A 14,274-nucleotide genomic window follows, 5' to 3' on the forward strand; every position below is an offset into this window, starting at 1 on the left:
GATCAACGACGCTTATTGGCATATGAATGATGAGAAACCTGGGTGGATGATGACTATGGCTTTGGAATCTAAGCGCTTCATGTTAGAACTCTATATCAGATATCTCGATAGATCTTATTTGAACCTGGATTTCATGACCGCCCAGAATGCTTGGACTGAATACTGACAATTCCAATCTGCGAGCTCAGCATTGTAAGATTAGATATCCCAAAAACACAAGTATGAACTATTTGTCCCTTCTTCACTTGGCCGTCGGTCCACCATAGCCTACCGCAAGTTGAATCGCTAGATCGACAGAGGAGCCACTCTGGAAATAGCAGCAAAGGCACCGCAAGTTGGCAGAATCTTCCATCTACACCAAATCATCCCATTCTTTACCCTGCCACCACGAACTCCCGACTTCTACGATGAATGCACAGCATATGAAGGTATTGAACAATATTTGTTTTCATTATGGTTTCGCTTCCGAAAAACAGGGAAGGGATTCCACTTTTGCCATCCCCCTGCATCCACCGTTAAGCCACACAGAAAACCCCATATTCCGATTCGAAGCCATATGCTGAATGGCGGCCATAGGTATTATCACATCAGACCTGCCAGACTTCGACCATAATTTTTTCTTCGTGTTCCCTTGCGCGCGCCAGGTATTCGAGTCGTTAAACGAGAGAGAAAAAAGGTAACGGAATGGTGCATTTAGTGAGCCTGGGTACGGCGGGCCTCGGCAATGACCTTCTGCATGTCCTCGACCTTTCTCTTGCCGCGGGTGAAGGTGCCGAGCTGGAGAGGAAAAAGTTAGCTTTTGGTTCGGACATCATTGTGTCTTGTATGCTGAACGGTTGGATCAATGGTAATGCTCGGAACGTAGACCTTCGGACTTGGCGAGAGAGGAGTGATCAAGGTTGATGAACCAAAGCGTGAGACATTTCCGGCCGAGCAGTCTCGGCACTGCCAAAGTATTCACGCAATGGTAAATTTGCCACATCACTCTCCCAGAGCCTCCGCCGATCCAAGATCGAGTTCACAAAACAAGCCAGAGATCGAACAAATACAGTTGCGGGTATAAGGATTCAACGAAAAGAGTAGGGATTCGGTAGACATACGCGCTTCTTAGCGAGCTCTGTGAGTGAAGTTAGCGTCTAGTCTTACGCGGCGAAATTTTCAGATTTCAGGGTTGAGGGTACGTACTGCGAGCACGCTTGTCCTGGGCGTTGCGGAGCAACTCAATCACACGGCGCTCATAGGGGGCAAGGCCAACAACCTCACGGGCGATCTCGCGGACGAAAGTGGTGCGCTGAGAAGACTTGCCCTTGGTGCGGCTAATCTTGTTCTTGGGGGTGTTGAGGGCGGTGGTTTTCTATAAAATCCAAAGTCAGTCTGACTGTTCCGTGCAGATCCGGTAGCCATGTTGTCGCCCGAGGGTGCTCTGTTGATTTCGGTGCGTGTATTTGAGGTGCGGTCCGGGTTCGAGATTTCCAGGTCCGACTGATCATTGAATTGTTTCCACCACATAGTCCTTGGCGACTTTGCTCCTCTGTCTTGTCCCCCTCTTCCGTCGCCTTTCTGTCGACATTCTGATAACTCTTTTCCGATTTGCTGTGTGCTGGCGGCTGTGGAATGGACCTTGAAACCCCGACTGGGCTCGACTCGAAAAAACGGACCGAAAAGAACAGAGACCCGGGACAACGACGATGAATGAGTATTGGAGATGAACGTACGTGGCCCTTGTTGGTGCCGACCACGATACCGGTGCGTTCCTGCGCCATTTGGACGGTTGGTGACTGGGGGGATTGGCGGTGTTGTCGAGGAAAGGGAATGAAGAAAGTCTTGTGGAAATCCCCTAATGCTTCGGGAACCGCACACTGCGGGTCTTGGCACGGGCGTTGGTGCGTAGGCGAAACTTTAGGGCTTAGGGCAAGTGTGATTACTCCATACGGTTAGTAGGCATGTGACCGCATTTCCATTTTGGCCTGAGGCACCCAGAGCATGTCTTAATCACGTGATATGTATGAGCTGCTGGGCTTCGTTAATTTCTATGGTCATCTCCCTTTTAACAAGGTTACTTTTCTGGTGAATCACATCGCAGCTATACAGCCGAATATCCTGATGCTAATCACTATAGCCTCACTCCCAACACACCATCGAGAGCCTCCTCCCAACTCTCCATCAATGACCCACAGAACAACTCGACGTTAGACGAGTCCAATGTAGTCTCCAGAATGTCCTGAATCTCCTTCTCGGATTTTGCAAACTGCTCACCCTGAATAACGAGGTCGACCAATGAAGAAAGCACACCTGATGCAGAAACACGATGCTTCAAAGCTCGTGTGTTCGACCGTACCAGTTCGTAGATCTCAGACACGAGCGTAGAAAGCCGTTCCACACGTTCTTTGGGCAACTTGGCGGCCTTGGCTCCCTTCTTGTTTGCCAACCCGACGAGCTGGGACAGTGCCTTGACAGTCTCAAGAAGGACAAAGGTACTGTGAAGATATTTCCAAGTAGGTCCGATCGGAGTGCCAGTCCCGAGGGATACTGCCGTAGAGGCGATGAGGGGAGAGATGATTGCCTCATCAAGATCCAGGGCCTTCTTCTTCATATCTAAGAATTCCTCAACGCGGCCAAGTGCACCGTCAACTTGCTCCGAGCTGGTCAGCTTGGAGCCAGCCATGAATGTGGCCACCTTCAGCAGGTCCGCATGGATCCTGGCCGACTCTTTCTCCGTGTCAGTTTGATCATTCTCAGTTTCAGAAAGGGACAATGTCTCAAGGGAAGGCAAGTCCATATCCGCAGTCAGTGGTCTTTGTAAAGAAATGCCCTTCAAAACACTGAAGAGCTGGTCCGTGATCCGGGCTGAAGAGAGCCAGTTTGTCTAAGGGGGTTGTTAGCTCATGGATTTGAATACATGCGTGATTCGTGGACGTACATTGGGAAGTGGTCCCAAGCGCATTCGCTCCTCGAAGCTAGGCTTGTTTATGAATTCACAGGACATGAAAGCGCCGAATTTCCGCGAATCGACGACTGGTGAGCTGTCTCGGGCTATGAAATCTGTCAGTACGCAGCGAATATGAGAGTGGAATGAAACGTGATGCGGAACTTACCGAGCTCATCATAGCGGGTCATAGGATCGCCCCCAGCAAGTCTCTGGGTACGGCGTGCATCAAGAGCAAACATGCGGCGGTTTATACTGTTGGACAAGCGTCTCCGAAGCTCAATAATCTCTTCGGTATTCACATAGGCTCCTTCATCCAGACCGGCAGTACGGAACCGCATGGTGTTAACCTCCGAGTTTCGGAAGAAGTTGAGGCTCTGGACGTATGCAGACAGAGGATCGAAGTCCTTGTACTCCGCACCCTCAACTGGTGGTGCAGAATGAGGGTGGACGGTTGACAGGCGTGTGAAGAGAATGTGAGCCACTGAATCATATTGGATTTGCTTGACGGACAACTTGCTGAAAGTGATCAAGGCAAGAGATCCAGCACCTAACAAGAGGTAGACTCTGGCTAGAAGAAGCAGCGCCTCGTAGTTGTGGGGCGAGTCGCGGCAGAGGCGTTCCAGAATGCCTGCGGCGCGAATGAGGGCAGTACCTGGGACCTGGGCCACCTTCTCATCCGCCTCGGCAGGCTGGAGGAGACACATAGCTGCGAGGATACAGAGATCATCAATAGGCTGACTTTCGATGGTAGACGACGCTCCCTGAGCGCCATCTTCCGACTTCTTCGCCTTGCCCTCCTTATACGCGGCCTGGTAAATCTTCAGGCAGCGCGCGACAAGATCGTCAATCTTCTTCTGGGAAGGCGTGTTCTCTGATCCTGATATATTCAAACAGTAATCTAGTTTGAGAGCATTGATCATGGCAACAGACCCCTAGGTGCCTGTTAGTACGTATGCAAAGCTAGATCTACCCCGGAGTAAATACCTTCTCCTCGGTAGCGTGGGTTTCCAAAATGTATTTGAGCATCTTGGCCAGACCGTCCTTGTCAGAACCTATGATCCTTCGGATATCGTTGAAGGCGTATAGTTTGTGGATGTGGTTGTCGATGTATTTCTGGCAGGCTGGGAGCAAGTCATCCCTTGTCATTTCTCCGCTTTTGATCCCGCATAGCATCGCGTCAAGGCCAGCCATAACCGCGTTACGAGACTTGGGGCTAGCTGCGGTGAATTCCTCCGCAAACTTCTTTGTTTCGGCGGCAGTTCTAGCGAAGAAGACGTCAGTTGAGTCTCGGCACTGTAAATTTTCGAAAAACCAACCCAGGGGTGTTAGAGAACTCTGTCGCCTGAATCAACAGGTTCCAGATACTCCAATCGTCAATCTCACGAAGAGCCTTAAGTTTCTTTTTATCATCGGGGACTGTGTAAAGGTCCCTCACGAAGGAAATTCCTTCGGCCCACATCTTGCTCATACCCAAGTTGAAAGCCTTATAACCGAGGAACGCAGAATCATTTTGGACAATTCTAGACTTGAGACCAAGGTTCTCGCTGTCCAGAATTTTCACGACTTCAGAGTGCCGCCCTTGAGCTTCGTAGATCTTGATGAGCAGGCGCAGCTCTTCAGATGTTTGGATGGCTCGAGGTGGACTCAACAATTGAGACTGTTTAGATGACAAAGTAAGTGAAAATGCCATATGTGTCAATGCTCGGTGAAAGACCTACGCCTTCTGGGACATCAGCGGCAGCCTTTGAAATCATACGATACGCCAAGGTGCCAAACAGCTTTCGATCGGTTTCCGAGCTAGCATCATCAATCGCAATCATGTGGCTGAGGAAGATGGCCCAAAAATAGTATTTGCGGTCTTTGGGGAAGTTCTTCTGAAGACTCATAGCCGCCTAAGACTCGAAAGATATCAATGGTCAGCAAATTATTGTGAGGCGTTTTAGGGGCGAATTTGATTATTCCACGGCCCGAATAGACTGACCTTCTGTGCAGACTTCCAATCATTGCTCTCGAATGCATGAGTGAACCAACGGCCTTGGATCTCCAGGTCCTGGGGTTTCGCCTTGGCTGCCCTCTCCCAAAGATTGCTCCTCGTCGCATCCTGTCCATCCAGCTTCTGCAGGGTCTTGAACAGCATATCCAAGGTGTCAATATCGGTCGTCGGTGGCTCCGCTTTGCATAGCTCTAGTGTCTCAGCAATACCGCGCTTGTGGTGGGCTTCATCTGCATGGCGCCAGAGGATATGCGCTTTCCAGGCCTATGCAAGCAACAGTCAGCGAGGCTCGGGTACTGACCGATGAAGTGGGCACAGAATATGTGCAAGGGCTCAATTGTTTATAGACTTGCACCGCTTACCTTCAGAAACCGCGTATCCTCGCCCTTCTTCATTCGCTTCTCAATCAGCTGCAGGGCCTGCTTCAGATTCTGCCCGTCAATGGCATCTTGGATCTGGTTGTTGCGGCGGAGGAAAACCGCGTCGTTGATAGGCGCCATGACGAAGAGCTACCCTTGGACCGAATCGTCTCCTGAAGACCCCGCTGACTTTTTTCCGTCTCCTGCGCTGGGCACAGCACACGCGCAATGTTTGGTCAATCGTGGGGATCAGAGGTGCTGGTGCTTTTTTGGCGGGGAAGCAGTTCATTTGGAAGGCGGTCAGTGTTGGGGGGTTGGTCAACGTGACGCGCCCCAATGACGTGCACTCAAAAGTCACTTGCCAGATCGATTGTTCGATGATGCTCGCAGTATGTTTATTGGGCTATCCCATGTATTGATTTTCTATCTCTACGGCATTCTCATATCACCAATGCAAGTACAGATACTCACAAGATACGAAAAGTCCCTAGCGTAAAGCAAAACTACAGATATATATCTCTGCCCCCATCAACGTCCGTCTCCTCCAAACTTTGGGGTCCTAGATCGTGAGAACACGTTTCAAAACATCACATAATTTTAGACAGAAGTGTGCAATACTTTAGAATAGATGCCGATGAGTCGTTCTAGGTTCCCATTAAGAATGCATGCCTGTAGAGATGAAAAGGAGACAGAGTAGGGTAGTATACAGCCTCAGATTGTTATCGAGGGTTGGCAAAAAGACCAGTGCGCCAATGGAAAACAACTTTGAACCCAGTGTTAAGGGCCCAAAAAAAGAGAATAAACAAATGTGCGCAATATTGTAACAGAATTCGGCCACTTCAGATCTGGGCGGGATACCCAGCGGTCGAAGCGCTTCTGGGAGACTGATAGTCAAGCAAAAGAGCCAATTGAAGGCACCGCTGACGTGTGGTTCAAGATGGTTCAAGCGGATGTCGACTTAAATTTCTTGAAGACCCAGAGATGGCCTTTCCACCAAGGCCAAAAGCACTCCCGAAGCTTAATGATCGAATTATTTTGACTGAGGGCTTGCTGCCTTCTTTTGGTTAAGCTGTACAGGGTGTTAGCGACACTATTCTCATAAGCGAAGCTTTCAGCATCATGGAATGCTCAGAGGCGCAATATGAATGGTATCGACGCCGTGTAAAGATGACTCACCCAGTTCTTTTTACAGTCCCGATAGGCTCTGTTAGGAAGTCGAAGTTAGTAATGTCCGTATGGCGCGTTGAGCCCTGGAGCGGATCGAAACCAAGACTTCCCGCGGAGTCCCGTCTTGTCGTGGGCCAGAATTTCACAAGGGATGCTAAGAATAAATAGATAGACATACTGAAAGTAGTCGCCGCACATCTCGCGATCAAAGCCATTGCGCTTCATGCATTTTAGACTCCTGTCTGCGAAGTCCTGGCAAGGATCGTAGTATTCACTGGCCGTTTTACTAGAGCTTGGTGTTAGCCCTACACCCTTCAAAAAGTTGATTTGAAAGATAAAATGAAAAGAATTGAATAAGACCATGGAGCCATGTAGATCACAGCTTCATGCTTGACTGGGACCACCGGACCGAGTGGTGCCCTCGAAGACGACAAAATATCCACCAAAAGACCCAAGGAAAGTCTGGATCCAAGATTGTGACTGGAGAAAAGGGTTAGAAGCTTACTGTGAGAATTTCCGCTCAGCCTTCTCCCACGCCTTGTCGTGTTGTTCATTCTGGACGGTGTCGGCCGGCATGGTTGTGGTATGATTGGTAGAAATGAATGAGTACAAGAGACTGGCAGGAATCACAAATTGACTAGTGACTCGAACAGTTTATTCATCGAACGGGACGATGTTAAGAGAGCTTTGAGGTTGATGGAAGATCGAAAGGTCGGTGTTGCTCCGGGAAGAATTGGGGATGATCAGCAACGCAGTCTTGGCGTGGAGATGTCTCGTCTTGCCGGCATTCGCTTTCTGATTGGCCCTTCGTCAGCTGTCCAATCAGCATTGACGATTCTAGCAAAATGTAGATGCCAGCAAACATGGTTGTTGTTTTCTTAGTGATTCTTCCAAGCTAAGCTACTTAACATTAGGCTTTTAAATAGACCAATATAGAGCCCAATCAGTTCCAACTGCATTCAAGTAGTCTCTCTTGTGGACCGTTTCCATGATTCGAATAGTTGCCTCGGTTTCGAAATCAGCCGAGAGACGGCTTATATCGTATCCAGTGACGATAGAAGCTACACAATCTCATGTCAAGGCTTAATAGTATCTTGCCATGCGATCTTCCTCCTGCTTTGAAAGCCTTATTGACAGCAATTCCGCAGGTCGTCCCACCCCAGATATCATTCGATACAAGTGCTCCATTCCAATAATCAAACTTTGTCCGCTTCTCAACGTTTAGTCATGGGATAAGAGAGCACAGTCCTATCTTGCAAAAATTGCTTAATGTCGTTATATTAGTAGTAAAAGCTAGTTAACTTCATATACTACCAAAGATAAGATGAGGTTTTAGCGGCGGAAGATCTTGAGCCGCCTCGATAGCCTATCGTCTCCTAAGTGGGACCCGACCGGGGAGCCATCGGGTTAAAACTATATGTATTTGATATTTAATCCAGGCATGATTAGGAGTTTAGAGAATATGATAGATGGTTCGAGCCTGAAACCGATCTGGATTTGAAGGATTCACTTATCTATCCCAACACAGTGAGAACGATGGCTTTCGGGATTCTAGAGCCAGCTACTGGCTTTCAACCAACTTCAACATGCAAGCTTCACACCACTGCTCAGAACGAAGAGGGCAATAATCGTGTCCTCTTCCCTCAACCTTGTCAATCGCCTCTTGATCCCCTTAATTGGTCCCGAATCAGGAAAGAGCTCTTATTTGCGACTATCATTCTAGGATCATGCGCGACTGGTTCTTTAGGGCCCATCCTCGTCCCCGGATTCGCAGTTGTTGCCGAGAATCTCAATGTCAGCCTAACAAATGTGACTCTTTTAAATGGTAGTCTAGTCATGGCACTAGGTGTCAGTGCCTATCTTTGTTCATGCGTTGCCTCAGTCTATGGAAAACGTCTGGTTTATCTATTTACCACAATTCTGTTGTTGGTCTCTTGCTGCTGGGCCGCCGCGTCAAAATCTTATCATTCCCTCATTGCCTCGCGCATCTTCCAAGGTTTGTTGACTCGTTTTACTGCTCGATCTCTTATTTATGAATGAAAAGCTGATTGCACTGTTCTTAGGTCTCGGAATGGGTGGCTTCTTTGGTCTAGCTGGAACCAATTCTATCAATGATGTGTTCTTCGTTCACGAGCGAGGACTTCGTGTTGGACTATGGAATTTCGGAGTCATCGCATCTGTCAATCTCACTCCCGTGATTAGTGGTTATGTGATATCTAACCTCTCGTGGCGCTGGAGTTTCTGGCTTGAGGTCATTTTGTACTGTGTTCTTCTCGTTGCGGTGATTCTATTCTTCCCCGAGACGTCTTTCAACCGCGACTCATTTGAGAACACCCAAGCAACAGAAAGAACACTTATTACTGATGAAGCAAAGGGAGGCATCGTACTGGTGAAGTCTTTGCATGCCGACACATCACGCTGGCCTTTACAATCCTTGATAACTTTTATCCTTGGGGATAGTTCGTCGAGACCACCAGCCCAGCATAACTTGCTTTTCGCCTGCGTGAAGCCCTTCGCCATACTATTACACCCTGTGGTATTATGGGAATGTGTCATGTGGGCAGTGGTATTCACATGGACGATTTTGCTCGGAGCAGTGGCCTCTCAGATTTTCACCGCGCCACCATATAGCATGAGTACCGTGGCCGTCGGCAACCTCACCGGTGTCGCCCCCTTCATCGGATCCGCGCTTGGAACTGCATTAGGTGGGTGGCTTTGCGACTTCTTCGGGAGAGCCTTGTCAGATCGCACTAATGGCATCTATGAGCCCGAGTTCCGTCTCTTTGTGATGCCATTGGCCATCGTGACATTGGCTGTTGGGAGCTTCGGTCTTGGAGCCGCCATCCAAAATGAGGCCTCAGATATCGCATGTGGTGTTATTATGGCCATTCTCAACTTTGCTGTCGGTGTTGGCTGCACTGGTATCGTGGCTTACACTAACGATGTCTGCGCCGACAGGGCAGGCGATGCCCTCGGGCTTGCGATGGTATGTGCTCTCAGACTCGATTCTATTCTTTCTCAATTGATTGGGGTTTGATTGGTTGGCTGACTGATATTAGGTTGTCAAGAGTGCTTTTGCGTTTGGGTTGAGTTTTTTGTTTAATGACTACCTTGCTCGAAGCGGCCCTTTAGTCTTCTTCTCAACCTTTGGTGCTGTTACCATCGGGGTGATGCTCACCACTGTCCCTCTTTATGTCTATGGGAAGAGAATCAGGGCCTGGTCCGAGGAACACGGTTTGCTAGAGAGGGGGCCCAAATAATCAAAGCACGGCCTGCTCAATATGTAGCTATTTTGGGTATAACTATACACTTAGAATTAAATGTGCTCGTGACCGTTGAAACTTAGTATGCTTTTTAGTTTAAGGTTCTAACCCGGCAATATTTTGTTATTAAAGGCGTGTTAAAACTATCACCCAGTGTTGGTTCACCTGCTTCGTGAATTGGCCGATACTTTCGCACCCCGTTGCAATTTAGTCTCTTCTGTAAATATAAATAATAGCAGCATACTGGTCTGCGAATTGAAACTAAAGGCGATGGTGCCGAGAAGGGCAGGAGCAAAACAAGAGGAAACCAGGGTAGCGACAGGAACGAAGATAATTTAGCTATTCAAGTTGGAAGATAGAATATATGGAAGCACAGGTATAGAACACCAGCTGTCACTCCATCGAAAACACTATGAAAATCTGGAGACAGTTAGACCAAAGTAAACATTGAGTTCGGCTTGGATTGTTCAGTATCTGGTCCAGCTAGATCAGTGATGGAGTGTCGTCGAGCTGACCCCATTCCCTCGTGTCTAACATGTGGCTTAACGCCGCCATGTACACCAAGCCAAAGCATGTCGGGCCGGCTATAATGCCCACAAAGATCGACGAATGCTCTAGATTTGTGAATTTCATCCAAATCCAGGTCAGCATACACAATCCCCTCTTGAGTGCTCGGGATGAACTCTGAGAGCTGACGACCATCGGGGCCGTAGACTGCAGAGAAACCACCACCGGGTACGTTCATCACAACTCCGGTCTGTGTAGCCATTTCATCAATTCCAGCCTGGCTGACGACTGCAGTAGTGCACAGAACGAAGGACTGGGACTCCATCGCGTATGCTTTAGAAAGAGTTTCGGTGCCTTATAATAGATAGTTAGTGCGTTGAGCATAATTTGATGAAAGAGAAAATAGGCGGAAGAGTGACGAGGGATGTATGTATACCTTGGCGTGTCATGGAGTGTAATCCACTACCGTCGTCGTCGAAAACGGGTGGCCAAGCTGCAACGTGAATTTGTTCCCGCTGTGAATACGTGTGGTACTTGAGGAGTGGCTGAATATGCTCCCAGCAAGACAAAGCTCCGACTCGACCAGCTGGAGTGTCGGCTACGCTATGCAAGCAATCACCAAAGGAGTCGCCAAAAATCGTTCTTTCCATGTGGGTCGCCTTGATCTTCTTGCGGAGCGTGAGGATCTTTCCATCAGGGCCAATAATGGCCTGAGAGATGTACAATGAGGAATGGATGTTTTCGGAGAATCCAAGGACAACGGTGATCTTGTTTGCTGCTGCACATTCCTGGATCTTGATCATCTGCACCGAGTCCACTTTGAGAGAGTTTTGGATGTATCTGGTTGATAGTTTCAAATCAACTGGACGAGACCTGTATGAACCACAGCAATCGGTTAGTTTTAAATCGTAACTAGCAATGTATAGAAGCCACAGACATACCAGATCCACGCAGGATATCCCGGAATCCAACACTCGGGGAAGGTCACCAATTGAGCACCGTTTTCTGCTGCTTCGTTTATAAGCTTGCATGTTTTTTCGACTGTAGCATCGAGATTCAACCAGACAGGCTCAGTCTGAGTGACGGCCACGCGTACGCGAGAGCCAGAAAGTTGAGGCTGTGATATATTAGGCTTTAGGAGAATCACTAGGTCTGGTAGAATGAGGACTTAGTGATAGAAGACTGGGAGGCTGTTGGGTGTGGATTGAGCCGATTGATAACTCGTGTTGTACTTATAGTGAGTGAAGATGAAGGGGGATCAATGGCCATCATTCGGACTAAATTAATCTATAGAATGACAGCAGTAACGGGACTCCTCGAGACATTGCGGGGCTATCGTCGCTATCACGGCGGCAACTCAACTTCCGCCGCTAATGCAGCGCTGACCCACACAAGATGAATACGTATGGGGTATGTGCTCAAGATTATCTTTGACTTAGATTTGCTTATCATTTGAAAAAGAATAGAGTAAATGTGGACATGTCTCGTCACCTATCTTACCACCATCGGAGAACTTGTGGGATATTTTCGATGACTGAAAATTAGACCGTTATGGGAGTGCGTTAAGGTGCCTTCAAGTCCCCGTGGCAGGATTCCACCACTAATCAATAGCCTTGTGGAACCGAGTAGGATCCTGGTAAGGAAATATGCATCTCGACAAAATATACGATTGAGAACCCCGGAAATCGACATGATGAATAGGCTAATAGGAATGATGAAAGGAGTTACAAGAGTGGAAGGATCCATTCAGCGGCAAAGTTTCCCATACATCACAGTAGAAGATTAGGATTTTGCACACAATATCAATTGCTATCTTCATTATACCAGAAACTCTCGATCCAACTGTCTGATCCAGCAGGGTTTCCTGTATCCATAACCTCAGTGCCGTACGAGAGGAAATTGGCAGGATCAACATCAGCCCATGACAGCCCGTCAAATGTGTTGTCAAGATGAGGATACTCGCTTGTTTCCTCAGGCGAGGCATGCTGCAATTCTTCACATGACGGGGCAATGGGCGTCTGATTGTCTGAAGCAACAATTTCTGGGAATCCATTCAGAGGAAGGGCAGCCAAAATGTTCCATCTCTGAGCCAATTGTTGCAAAATCGAGACTGATTTTCTTGCTTTCTCCCACCGTTTCTGCATAGTGATCAGAGCATCAAAGGACACGCGAAATTGGCTGATCGATAGTCTTCTTATAGAAGATTGTGACGAAGTAGCATTTAAGAGATGAGTGACCGCAGCCGTCATGATACTGTGAACCACGAAAGGAGGGGCCTTCTCCAATTGTGCTACTTTCCTATATTCCCTGATGAGCCGCACCATAGCGGCAGCTGCGGTTGACATAGCTTGCACAGATAGTGGGAAAGCCTTGCTTTGAGCAGGATGCATGAGATATGGACGGTGGATTAGCATCTGCGACGTGTTATAGGACATATGAAGAACGATGACCGGTGGGATTGTATCGCCGGGCCCTAGCCGTAGCCTCGTGTCGAGACCACGATGGAATGCGAGAAACTCTTCACGGGCGTTGAGAAGGAGTCTATATTTTTCTAGCTCTCCCAAGTCATCAAATTCAAATGAATAGCTGCAGCATGGTTAGGGCTGGGATAATGGGTGCTTCTTGAGAGGGATGGAAAGTCTCATACATTTGATCCATGTGCTGGTCATGTATAAACCATAGTCTGCAGTGGTAATCGAATGCAACTTCTTCAAGGCTTGGTGTTGTATTGATAGCGTCGAGATAAGTTACTGCCCGCACTCTTTTCCATGGTAACAAGCAATTCCGCCCCAGGAGTGATGTTGCGATTCTGGGTTTCCCGATCAGATTGAGACTCGGAGTGAGAATAATGAATGGAGTATTACATATACATACCTATCTATCAATAGCGATGACCAGGCGGTTGTCAAGCGTACGCGGTTAATCGAGGAGGAGAGTTCGTCGTGTTCCGTTTTTCCATCGTCCAGTATTCGTAGTGAGCAGACTGGAAGCCCAAGATGCAAAGCCATTCCAGCACACATTGCTGTTGAATGTCAGAGCAAACCGTTTGTTAGACCCATACATATTTATCTCTGTGATCGAAAATATTCCAGCACTTACAGTTATACATCCATGCCATGTTATGGTGTTCGAGACCTAACTCACGCCAGCACATAATAGCAAGGGCCTGAACGAGCCAAACACTGGGATGCTGCCGACAAGCGGGTAGTATAATTGAGTCCACCGCAGATGCTGCATCATTTCCAAACGTTCGACTATCATTGTCATCCGAGAGTAGCGACCCGGCGGCAATAGCGGAGTACTTGGTGAGACTCAAATCCGGGTTCAAATTGTCCCCTCTCAGGCTGACCAGAGTGTCATGATCCACAAAGAAATGAATAGAATTGATATGCTGCTGGAAAAGGTCCAGGAGATAATTCGTAATTTGGGCCTCGTCACGTTGGGACGGGGATTCGCTGCCTATCGGTTCGTCTTGGTCCAGCGAATTTGACTCATGAATAGGTACATCTTTTGTGCTAGGCTCTTTGGGGGTAACGGGAAAGCAAAAGTTCCCCGAAGGACCAATAAATGCTTTTTCTCCACTGTCGTCGAGTTTCATACGCCACATGAGTACGCTCACATCTTGAATGGGGGAAGGCCCTTCCAGAGAGGATACCGATGTATAATTTCCGATTTGCGTTTCGTGTTGAAGATTATCATCTTCAATGGTGCTTTCAGTGGAATCAAGGTGTTCTGAGCGACGAGGAGCGTTTCTTGCATTCAGAGCTTCCAAGCGGCGCACTTCTTCTTTGAGAAGCCCAATTTGGCCCTCCAGCCCAGAAACATAGTCCTGATCTCGTTTTTGCCTATTTCAGATTCAGCCATGAATTGTGTATAAGATACACCATAGGCGTATAGAAATACAGACCTAGCAGGTCTTTTTGACTCATAATGGCATTCCAGATTCCTACTTAGACATCCAAAGCAACGAGGTTGCGCGCCATCGCACTACAACAACGGTGAGTCAGTTGAATGCATACGAGCTGCTATTCAATATTTTGACAGGACGCACCTTTC

General features: G+C 48.1%; 5 protein-coding genes across 5 annotated transcripts; 1 reads left to right on the forward strand and 4 right to left on the reverse strand.

Moving 5' to 3' along the window:
• Window positions 1-693: 693 nt before the first annotated feature.
• N7496_008115 (60S ribosomal eL36 domain-containing protein) lies at window positions 694-5,422 on the reverse strand (the record flags this gene model as incomplete). The annotated part of the gene is made up of 12 exons (XM_056701034.1): window positions 694-777; window positions 1,101-1,117; window positions 1,186-1,354; window positions 1,716-1,924; window positions 2,137-2,866; window positions 2,921-3,033; window positions 3,096-3,861; window positions 3,914-4,190; window positions 4,246-4,586; window positions 4,648-4,821; window positions 4,911-5,186; window positions 5,285-5,422. 12 exons carry the CDS (start codon window positions 5,420-5,422, stop codon window positions 694-696), a joined length of 3,294 nt encoding a protein of 1,097 aa, XP_056553097.1.
• Window positions 5,423-6,311: 889 nt separating this feature from the next.
• Window positions 6,312-7,024, reverse strand: N7496_008116 (uncharacterized protein; the record flags this gene model as incomplete). Its single annotated transcript, XM_056701035.1, has 4 exons — window positions 6,312-6,350; window positions 6,458-6,485; window positions 6,627-6,734; window positions 6,954-7,024. The coding sequence occupies 4 exons, from the start codon at window positions 7,022-7,024 to the stop codon at window positions 6,312-6,314; spliced, it is 246 nt and encodes an 81-aa protein (XP_056553098.1).
• A 960-nt stretch (window positions 7,025-7,984) lies between these two features.
• On the forward strand, window positions 7,985-9,708 carry N7496_008117 (uncharacterized protein; the record flags this gene model as incomplete). The annotated part of the gene is made up of 3 exons (XM_056701036.1): window positions 7,985-8,444; window positions 8,512-9,434; window positions 9,508-9,708. 3 exons carry the CDS (start codon window positions 7,985-7,987, stop codon window positions 9,706-9,708), a joined length of 1,584 nt encoding a protein of 527 aa, XP_056553099.1.
• A 433-nt stretch (window positions 9,709-10,141) lies between these two features.
• Window positions 10,142-11,487, reverse strand: N7496_008118 (carbon-nitrogen hydrolase family protein; the record flags this gene model as incomplete). Its single annotated transcript, XM_056701037.1, has 4 exons — window positions 10,142-10,572; window positions 10,655-11,091; window positions 11,160-11,370; window positions 11,451-11,487. The coding sequence occupies 4 exons, from the start codon at window positions 11,485-11,487 to the stop codon at window positions 10,142-10,144; spliced, it is 1,116 nt and encodes a 371-aa protein (XP_056553100.1).
• Window positions 11,488-12,020: 533 nt separating this feature from the next.
• Window positions 12,021-14,147, reverse strand: N7496_008119 (fungal specific transcription factor domain-containing protein; the record flags this gene model as incomplete). Its single annotated transcript, XM_056701038.1, has 5 exons — window positions 12,021-12,804; window positions 12,866-13,027; window positions 13,093-13,240; window positions 13,363-14,063; window positions 14,101-14,147. 5 exons carry the CDS (start codon window positions 14,145-14,147, stop codon window positions 12,021-12,023), a joined length of 1,842 nt encoding a protein of 613 aa, XP_056553101.1.
• Window positions 14,148-14,274: the final 127 nt, after the last annotated feature.

This window comes from Penicillium cataractarum (genome assembly GCF_028827025.1).
Source record: "Penicillium cataractarum strain IBT 29864 chromosome Unknown utg000007l, whole genome shotgun sequence".
Classification (NCBI taxonomy): domain Eukaryota; kingdom Fungi; phylum Ascomycota; class Eurotiomycetes; order Eurotiales; family Aspergillaceae; genus Penicillium; species Penicillium cataractarum.